This window comes from Paramormyrops kingsleyae, chromosome 11, assembly GCF_048594095.1.
Source record: "Paramormyrops kingsleyae isolate MSU_618 chromosome 11, PKINGS_0.4, whole genome shotgun sequence".
NCBI lineage: Eukaryota > Metazoa > Chordata > Actinopteri > Osteoglossiformes > Mormyridae > Paramormyrops > Paramormyrops kingsleyae.
Genome location: NC_132807.1, coordinates 3,012,894 through 3,023,445, shown reverse-complemented (window position 1 = coordinate 3,023,445; position 10,552 = coordinate 3,012,894). Strand labels below are relative to the sequence as shown.

General features: G+C 42.9%; 1 protein-coding gene across 2 annotated transcripts; it reads left to right on the top strand.

The window, feature by feature from the left end:
- The first annotated feature begins 605 nt into the window (after nt 1–605).
- Nucleotides 606–10,017, top strand: psme3ip1 (proteasome activator subunit 3 interacting protein 1). Of its 2 annotated transcripts, none has more exons than XM_072717818.1 (8): nt 606–705; nt 4,291–4,416; nt 4,519–4,617; nt 4,736–4,858; nt 7,014–7,146; nt 8,019–8,079; nt 8,374–8,517; nt 8,962–10,017. In XM_072717818.1, exons 2-8 carry the CDS (start codon nt 4,299–4,301, stop codon nt 9,010–9,012), a joined length of 729 nt encoding a protein of 242 aa, XP_072573919.1. In that variant the 5' UTR covers nt 606–705; nt 4,291–4,298; the 3' UTR covers nt 9,013–10,017. The 2 variants fall into 2 exon arrangements, with proteins under 2 accessions (XP_072573919.1, XP_072573920.1); XM_072717819.1 differs by having other exon boundaries at nt 8,009–8,079.
- Nucleotides 10,018–10,552: the final 535 nt, after the last annotated feature.

Below are 10,552 nucleotides of genomic sequence, written 5' to 3'. Positions count from 1 at the left end.
TTTACAAACATTTGTGAAAGAATGGGTTGTTCTGAAGAGCTCAGTGAATTCAAACAAGGTACTGTCACAGGATGCCACCTTTGCAATACGTCAGTTTGTGAAATTTAGAATGAGATGTCATAAAAGTTCCTGTATGTGTAACTGCCAGGTGTTCCAATACTTTTGTCCATATAGTGTGCATCCAGCTCATAATATTAGCCACTTCAATGGTGAAACATAAATACAAATAACAGTGCTGCCCTACAAAGGCGAAACGCAGTAACTACACTGACACTGAGAGTGAAAAAAGGGACTTAGAAGTTTTTTGACTTTGAACCCATACGTTTAGTAGGTAGGCAGTGTTTTATTCAAAACCAAGCATAGCTGAATGGAGCTCAACAAGAGAATCGACAAGACCTTAATACTGACCTGTTACAACATCATAAATTAAATTAGTTAAAATTACTAAAAATGAGCAAGGTGTTAGTTTAGCTGCTTCAATGATTAGAGTACTCATTTGTTAGTGGTGCTTGTGATTTTAATTTGCAAAAAAGAACAAAACTGCGTTGGATAAGTGTTGGAAAACAGATAGACCCTGTTAAACATGCTAGTAAAAAAAAGTCTGTGGAACAAACTATGCGGAACCATGCTTATTTGGGCCATCGGGTGGAAGAGAAGAGGGGAAGAAAAGCTGGGAGCACCGTCATGTGGGCCGCTTAGGGGAAGGTGAATATCCTTTTAAACATTTTCTGGTGGCTTCTTTTAATTGCTCTTTCAACGAAGAGTCGTTTTATTAAACCGATTAATTGCTATGACAACTTAAGTAATAATTTGCGCGCTATTCCTGATTTGTGTAACAACCGAACTAGTGTGTAGCTAACGTTAAGCCTAGCCTGCTGCTGTTATCCTAGGTAACGTTAGCATGCTAGTGTTATTATGTTACTTAACATTAGCATGATATCGCTATTCTGCTAGGTAACGTTAATATCCTGTTGTTATTTTAGCTTATGTCTAATCAGATTCGGATTACCGCTGCAGAAACACGCCTTACTCAGAAGGGGTGTTTCATATTGTTTATATTGTATTGGTCCTGTACATTTGGTTCTTCCGGACTGTAGCTAGATAGCCAGTGCGGCCTGTTTTACTTCTGCCATTTACTTATGTCACCCACCACCCGTTGTGTTCTTAAGCACCTTAAAAACACTTTTGTATTTCCCGCAGTGTTGTGCATGACATGAGAACGCTATGTTTATATGAACACATTTAACTCGATTTGGAGAGAGTTAGCTACAAAGTAGTGTGAGTGGTTCTCCTTGTATATGTGGGTTTCCAGTTACTTACAAGTCCACCTGATACTGAATTGTGGACAATGTCTTTATGACAGCCTGGACGCTGAAGTGCGGGTCAGTTTAGAGACACCTGGAAATTGTATCACGAAGCTGGATTTCATGCTTAGCCGGATAACTTGTCGGCTACGGTACCCCAGTTTAAATTGACTTTATTTTCGTTCACTTACATTTAGCCTAATTACCTTAAATCCGACATGGTAGTCGTAAGCTAGGGATCTGACTTCGTGATACAGGCCCCAGATTATCTGGGCATTTTGACAGAAGGGGTTCATGCAGAAAACCTGAGCAAAAATACGGAGAGAACCGGCACACATGGAGCCGGGGGCAGACCGCAATGCCACCCAATGAGGTTCTGGGTCACCTTTTGTAAAAAAAAAAAAAAAGAAAAAAAAAAAGAAAATCGGTTTCGCATGCATCGGTACCTGCCTCTAATTGCATGTAATACAGTCAGTCAGAAGAGGGAGCCACGGCAGTGTTTGTTTAGCAAGAGAGGACATTTTAGCACTGATATTGCTGTTACAGTTTAACAGTATAGTGGTTGACGTGGCAGACAGTTCAGTGACAAGGTGACCCACCAGTAGGTAAACGCTGAAAGAACAGATAGCTGACAGATTAAAAATTATTTGCCAGTAGTGTGTTTTTGTAAAATTACCCTCAGCTGTTCGTTTCATGGCCTTTTGCGCAATGTGAAAGGACAGCATTGTCAGACATCCCACCTTGGAAGGGGCCAGTGATTGGATTTTTTTTTTTTTTTTACTGTAATACTATATACAGTCAAGCCCAGAATTATTCATACCCCTGGCAAATTTTGACTTAAAGTTACTTTTATTCAACCAGCAGGTTTCTTCTTGATTGGAAATGATACAGGCGTCTCCCAGAAGATAATAAGACGATGTACAAGAGGCATCATTGTGGAAAAAAAAATTTCTCAGGTTTTATTTACATTTGAACAAAAAGTGGCATGTCCAAAATTATTCATACCTCTTGCAAACTGTCACAGTCTATGGGAAAATCCAAAGTTCTATACCATTCCAAATAGTCCAAGCTGTTCCAAAGCATCCTAATTCCCCTGATTCATTGGGAACAGCTGTTTTAATCAACTCAACAGGTGAAAAACAGCAGCTCTCTGCAGTTGGTTTGTAGACAGTCATGGCAAAGACAAAGGAGCTCTCTGAGGACCTGCGGCTGTGCATTGTGGCTGCTCACAAGTCAGGAAAGGGCTATAAGGCCATATCTAAATGTTTTCAAGTTCCAGTGGCTACAGTGCAAAGTATTATTAAAAAATACAAGACGTTCCGCACTGTGGAAATCTCAGAGGACGTGGTCAGAAGCCAAAAGTGACACCTGTGCTGACCAGGAGGATAGTGAGAGAGGTGAAAAAGAATCCAAGGATCACCACCAAGGCCATCCTGGTGAATCTGGGCTCTGCTGGTGGCAAGGTCTCAAGGCAGACCGCCCAACGGACACTGCACAATGCTGGGTTCCACGGACGCAGACCAAGGAGGACGCCACTTCTCCAGATAAGGCACACAAAAGCCCGCTTGGCCTTTGCAAATGCTCATCTGGACAAAGAAGAAGACTTCTGGTCTTCTGTGTTATGGTCAGATGAAACAAAAATTTAATTGTTTGGCCACAATGATGTATCCTTCATTTGGCGTAAAAAAAGGAGAAGCCTTCAACCCTAAGAACACCATCCTCACTGTCAAACATGGTGGGGGGAACCTAATGCTTTGGGGGTGTTTTTCAGCCAATGGACCAGGGAAACTAATCACAGTAAACGGCACCATGAAAAAAGAGCAAAACATCAAGATTCTCAACAACAACATTAGGCAGTCTGCAGAGAAACTTGGCCTTGGGCACCACTGGACATTTCAGCATGACAACGCAAAACACACAGCAAAAGTGGTGAAGAAATGGCTAGCGGACAAAAACGTTAACGTTTTTCAGTGGCCCAGCCAGAGTCCTGACTTTGAGAATCTGTGGAGGGAGCTAAAGATCAGGGTGATGGCAAGGAGACCCTCCAACCTGACAGAGTTGGAGCTCATCGCTAAAGATGAATGGACAAAAACACCAGTGGAGACATGCAAAAAGCTGCTCAGCAATTATAGGAAGCGTTTGATTGCTGTAATAGCCAATAAAGGTTTTTCTATTGATTATTGAGAAGGGTATGAATAATTTTGGACATGCCACTTTTTGTTCAAATGTAAATAAAACCTGAGAAATATTTTTTTCCACAATGATGGCTCTTGTACATCGTCTTATCTTCTGGGAGACACCTGTATCATTTCCAATCAAGAAGAAACTTGCTGGTTGAATAAAAGTAACTTTAAGTCAAAATTTGCCAGGGGTATGAATAATTCTGGGCTGTGTGTGTGTGTGTGTGTGTGTGTGTGTGTGTGTGTGTGTGTGTGTGTGTGTGTGTGTGTGTGTGTGTGTGTGTGTGTGTGTGTCGATATATTATTGCTGACTGGGGTGGGGGCAGGTTGGTGGGCAAAATTTCCTGACTGGGGCTAGAGAGTGGTGGTAAAATTTGGGGTGAGGTTGCGGTGGTAAAGCTTTTTGCAGGCTGATTTTATCCCTGCTGAATAGCGGAATGACAGATTCCTGGGACATTGCGCATCACTTGCGGGTGTCGGGGAGCTGCTGTCAATTTGTGGGAGACTCCCGGAACTTCCAGGAGAGGTGGAATGTCTGGCTTTGTGCACATGTGTGTCACATGGAGCTGATTCAAACATTAAGTTCTCTGAATTGTGGGACTGCGCTGATTGTTATATTGCAGGATTGTGGATCAGTATAGAGGTGTTTCAGTTCTGTGGAGCTCCAGATAAACTGTTCCCATGCAGAGAGACCCTTTTTCTTGCATATGAAGCATATTGACCAGGAGCTGGAGCTGAAGGAATGAGAGATGGATCTGGCGTTATATAGGAGAATAATATGATTTGTGTATGTGCACGTGTACTAGGTACTGACATGGCTGAAGCGGGTGTGGACCTGAGCCGTAAGTTTGTGTCCGAGTCAGAGATCGAAGAAAAGAAGCGGATTAGACAGGAGGAATGGGAGAAAGTGCGGAAACCTGACGACCCCCAGGGTGAGTTCCTCTCTTCCCCTTCAGCCGTCTTGGTGGCTCGGCAGCATTCAGTCCTCCATCAGTTTTTTGAAAGGCTTCCTTGCCTGATCTTCCCCTGTTCAGAGGCACCAGAGGAGGAGTATGACCCTCGTTCTCTCTTTGAGCGGCTCCAGGAGCAGAAGGATAAGAAGCAGGAGGAATATGAGGAGCAGTTTAAATTCAGTGAGAAGCTGCTGTTATTCTTTTAAGGTCTTTTTTTTTTTTAGTAAAACAGGATAAAACGCCGTGTGATGTGCACTCTCCAACATAACCAAGGCGTCGTCTTGATTTTTCTTCACAGAAAACATGGTTAAAGGTCTAGATGAAGATGAGTCAAACTTCCTGGATGAGGTTTCTAGGCAACAGTCACTGATAGAGAAACAACGGCGAGATGAAGAGCTACAGGAGCTACAGGAGTACAGGATATCCTTTCTTTAATTGCAGATATAGTTTGGGTTTTGCTGTTACCACAGAACCGGAGTCATCAGTGTGTGCTGAATGTGGCTGATTTTTATTCATTTGCTGCACTGAACTAAACGGAAAAAGAATGAATTTCAAAGTGTGGCTATGTCATGTAATTTTAAGGTTTTTGATTGTAATTTCCATCCATCCATCCATCCATGCATGTCCTATGCAGACAAAATTTCATGTTAAAGAACTGCAAAAATGATCTATTTTTAAAAACCTCATTGAATTACAACTCCTGGCAAAAAATATGGAATTACTACTCTTGGAGGATGTTCAGTCAATTATTTTACTTTGTAGTCCAAAAAACAAATCATAGATATGACACAAAACTATTTTACCTAACAGCTGAACATTCTGATTTTGTAAAACATACCTCTAAAAAATAAAATGACGTCGCAATTAATGGTGCATCTTTCAGATGAAGTAGAGGAAAAAAATATGGAATCACTCAATTTTGAGGAAAAAATTATGGAATCAAGAGCAAAAAAAGAACACAATTTGTTTAGTATTTTGTTGCACCTCCTCTGGCATTTATGACAGCTTGAATTCTTTGAAGCATGAACTTCACTAATGAAAAACAATATTCTACATCAATCAGGTTCCAACATTTTCGTATAGCAGTTGACAGATCAGCTTTGCAAGATGGAGCCTTGTCATGTACCATTTTTTTCAATTTCCACCATAAATTTTCAGTTGGATTGAGATCTGCACTGTTTGCTGGCCCATGTCATTGAGTTGATATTCTTTTCTTGAAGAAAAGTTTTAATGCTCTGTGCTCGGTGGCAAGATGCATTGTCATCCTGAAAATTATCATTACCAAACCTACTTTCGATTGATGAAATGAGAAAATTGTCTAAAATTTCAACGCACACCTGTGCATTTATTGTAGAGGTAATGATTGCCATCTGCCCTGGTCCTTTACCTGACATGCAACCCCATATCATCAATGACTGAGGAAATTTGCTTGTTTTCTTCAGGCAGTCGTCTTTATATGTTTCATTGGGATGGCACCAAACAAACATTCCAGCATCATCTCCTTGGCCAATGCAGATTCGGGATTCATCACTGAATACCACTTTCATCCAATCATCCACAGTCCACGACTGCTTCTCTTTAGCCCACTGTAACCTTGTTTTCTCCTGTTTAGGTGTTAATGATGGTTTATGTTTGGCTTTCCTGTACCTAAATTCTATTTCCCTCAGCCAATTTCTTACAGTTCGGTCGCAAACATTGGCTCCTGTTTCTGCCTATTTGTCTTTCATTTGTTTTGTTGTACATTTTCTATTTTCATGGCATTGCTTTGAGTTTTCTGTCCTGACGTTTGGATGTCTTCCTTTGTCTACCTGTATGTTTCCCTTTTACAACCTTCCCATTTTGTTTGTTTGGATTTTAGACACAGCTGACTGGGAACAACCAACATCTTTTGCCGCACTCTGTGTTGATTTACCTTCTTGAAGGAGTTTTATAATCCTTTCCATTGTTTCAACTGACAGCTCTCTTGTTGGGGCCATTTTTCCTGTCAATCAGTCAGGTGCAACAGCTCGTTAAGGTCTGCAAGTACTCCCTTTTAACTGCAGACTAATTTTCCTAATTAGACCTGTGCAGGTATTTTGTTTCAGAAATGCAAATTACAGGATGATTCTATAATTTTTTCTTCTACTTGATCGGAAAAAAGATGCGCCATTAATTGCAACAATGTAATTTTATTATTTGGAGGTATGTCTTAGAAAGCCAGAATGTTCAGCTATTAGGTAAAATGGTTTTGTATCTGTGATTTCTTTTATGGACTACATAGGAAAACAACTGACTGAACATCCTCCAAGAGTAGTGATTCCACATTTTTTGCCAGGGGTTGTAGTAGTATGTGGACTGTCTGGATACCGCTTGGCCTAGGCAAGAGAGATCACGTTACTGGGTTCACTCAGCAACTCACTTCTGCAGGGAAAGCCGCTTCCTGCTTCTCTTGCTTCTGAATTTGGCGTCAGTTTTGGTTGTAGAGGTAACGATTTTTGAGGAATTCAGGGAATGTCATGCAGTGGGCCCTTCCTTTGGCCATCTAAGCTGTGTGAGATGGTCAGCATCCTGGTACCTCCTTAACTCTGGCCTGCACAGCGCTCGCACAAAGCTGACAGCCAGCAGTGAGAGTAGAAAGGACCCTGAGCGCCGACCTGGGCCCAAGGCAGCAGAGCACCGAAGCATGCTTTCCCAGGCACACCTGCTGGCCGGAGCGGTCAAGCGCCGTAGGTGAGACTCACCCCATCGCAGTCCTGCTGTCCAGCTACATTTGAATGGGTATCGGTGTGAATGGTGCAGTGGGAAGTGCTGGTTAATTGGTCGGCAGAGTGGCTATGTGACCTACGAACTGTAACATCGTGGGTGCAGTCTGCCTACACAGACCGGCATGGAGAACAAACTCATTACTAGACTTTCGCTTTGCCCTTGATCACAGCTTACCTGGCTTTTAACCACTCCTTTCTTTTTTCATAATGTTAGCTAGGAAGGCCCTTAACCCCAGTTGCATCAAGGACTGGCTGAATTGAACTTCACTTTGGATAAAAGTGTTTAAGTGTAAATGTAGTGTAAAGTATCAGTGCAATTCTATCTTTTGGGGGTGACCAAAACACTTCACAAAAAATGAAAATACAAAAAGGCATCCTTTTTATAACAAGAGACGGTAACCTTTGTCACAGCCTGAGAAAATGCCAAATGCTTCTGGGTTCTTACTTACTCCTTCCCTCTGACCGATTCATGGATTCATTTCTATAGTCAAATGTTTGCATGCGTAGCCATATGTGTTTGTATTTGAGTAAATTTCTCTAAAAGCACCTGGAAGATGCCCTGATGTCCCCTGGCTTTCTTGTGCATGTTGTTACCCACCTTTATAGGCAGGCAGGTTAGTGGCTTAATGGTGAACTGTGTACTTCCCAGTGCTGCTGCCAGATTCTGCCCTATTTCCCATTCATTTTAATGACATTGATGGAGTGTCATTAATTAAGGACAAACAGAGCAACGGAGCCCCATTAATTAACGATGTACATAGCAGTGGAGTTCCCTTGATAGATAGATGTACTTTTTGTGTTATCTCCCTTCTCTCTCACCCACTCAGTTCCTCTCAGTCATCAGACAGCAGTAAGAAGCAGAGGTTTGAGAGTTCGGAAGTGGACAGTACCCAATCAGGTGAGCAGGGAGTTCTTCTGTGGCTGCTATGGAATGTTTAGGCAGTGTGGTTGTAACCTAGCAGTGTGTGTGATGTTCCTCAGCCTCCCAAATCGAAAGTGGGTGGCGTTTTGGTGTGAACTTCCCTCACCCCCGATTCACCCTGCCCGTTCGACAGCAGCCACAGACCACAGGCACCTGCTGAAGCAGAATAAAGCACTGGTGCTCAGTGTGAGACTGTGCCACCAGGTCTTACACAGCACAGCCTCTCCGAGCGCTGGCTAGACCCCTGACAAACACCGTGTCTATTCCCAGAGTCCAAGGCCCATGCGGCGCTGGCAGGAGCTGGCCGCTCCACTGTGGTTCACCTGCCGTCGGCGGCCGTCTGTGTGGGCATCCTGCCCGGGCTCGGGGCGTACTCCAGCAGCAGTGACTCCGAGTCAAGCAGCGACAGTGAAGGTATAGCTTGAGATTCAAGCACACACCTCCATGCACGGAGCCTAAATGTGTATCATGCAAACACATAGCGCAACACGGAACAGAATGTATACGTCATGCAAATTTACACAAGCGAATGCTAATTGCACTAGCGTTTGATGCTAACATAAGGTGGCGAGTCTCACAGATGTACTAGTAGAAACTAGCACATAATTGAGCATGATGTACACTGCGTGTTCAGTAAATAAGCATCTCGTCGGTTTTACTTCACTGTCGCTCTCCAAACCTGGCAACACCTTTACCGAGCCGACCTTTCTGTGGTAGAAAACTGAACTCGGCTGGAACTGCGCTGTGACTAGTGTCTTTTTGCGGTACGGCTCGGTTCCTGTATGCCAGTGGAAAAGGGCCGCAAGCCTCTGATGCAGGTCATGTGATCTAACTCTTGTCATATTTCATTCTGCCCAGTTTAAGCCTTGTTCTCCTGCTGTTTGGGTTTGCTGGGGTCCTCCTGAATGAAAAGAAAAGCTGAGGTCAACTTGAAGACCAGAGAATGGATTGTGTGGCCACACGGAATCAGACCTGAGACAGTCTGTCGGCATGTGAAAAACTCATTTTAGTTGTGTGTGTGTGTGTGTGTTTTTACTTGTTACTGGCTACAGAGAGCTGGGACAGTGTGTTCTGACTGCCCTGCATCAACCCAAATGCGTGGGCTGTGTGAGGCTTTAATGTCCTCACAGCTTGTGGAAAATAAATCTTCTGCTGACTTTGTCTCTGTTGGGTGATCTGCGTATGATGCGGCCTTTAAAAAGCCAGCCCCATGTGTTTGATCTGGAGCAGTGCTCCGGCCCTGGTCCCAGGAACCTGCAGGCTCCCCCACTTTTTGTATTTAGCTCCTATGGACTAAAATACTGATCCTGATGTTAAATTTAGCAAGTTGAAGCTGCTGTGTTTCTAAGATCTGTTACAGCTGCTTGTGCTGGAAAAGGGTTGTATGATTGCAGTTTCCCAAACAAATAATTAAAAATGTAAACTGTACAGAATCTAAAGGGGGTTTCTCGTAAAATTAACTATCAATATATAATGCATTTGCTTTATGGCCACATAACTTCTCATTTTGAGACGAGAAGTAAAATGTGCTGCTTTTTGTTTCATGCTCTCTTTTATGAAATAAGTTGGTGAAGCTCTATTTGAGAAGATGAAATGAATAAATGTATAATTTGTTAAGGTTTGTTATTTTTATTTAAAATGTGCTCAAAGTTTATGTTTAGCACAAATGTTGAATCATACAGTATCACCAAAAGCCCAGTAGTGATAAATGGTGAAGATCTAGACTAAGGGTTGGTGTTGCTTAAAACAGGAGTCAAACTCTCTCCTTTGTAGGCTCTGCAATTACAGGCCTTTGGTCCCAACCATCTTAGCCTGATTAGTTAAGGATCTGTACTACTTGCATGTCCACCTGTTTGTCTGCCCCAAATTTACAGCAGTACTGAATAAGTGATTAAAATTAAACACTGCATATAAGTTGCCTGTCAAGAGTTCAGTCTGTCTGCCCCAAGCTAAAGATGGTTTTCAAACACAAATGTTCCTGTTAAGTGAAACCAGTCTATCCCAACAGTGACAGTGTGTTTCTGACTTTCACAAATGCATAAGGAGAAGGCTTGCTGGAACTATGTGGCATTTATGTTTTAAACAGCTGGTTGAGTGTAATTCAGGCAAATGAGAACTCCACCCATCCATCCATCCATTTTCTGAAACTGCTTGTCCTATTCAGGATTGTGGTGGGTCCAGAACCTATGGGTGCAAGGCAGGGAATGACCCAGGATAGAGTGCCAACCCATCACAGAGCACACACACTCACTTTGCTAACTCTAGTTAGCCTCAGCATGTTTACACTGTGAGGGGAAACTGGAGTCCCCATGACTACATGCAAACTCACCCTGGCAGAGACTTGAACCCAGATCCCATAGGTAGGAAGCAACAGTGCTAACCACTGCACCAGCAAGCCACCCCTAAATGAAAACTCCCAGGGAGCATTTCAGAATTGTGCAAAGCCAGG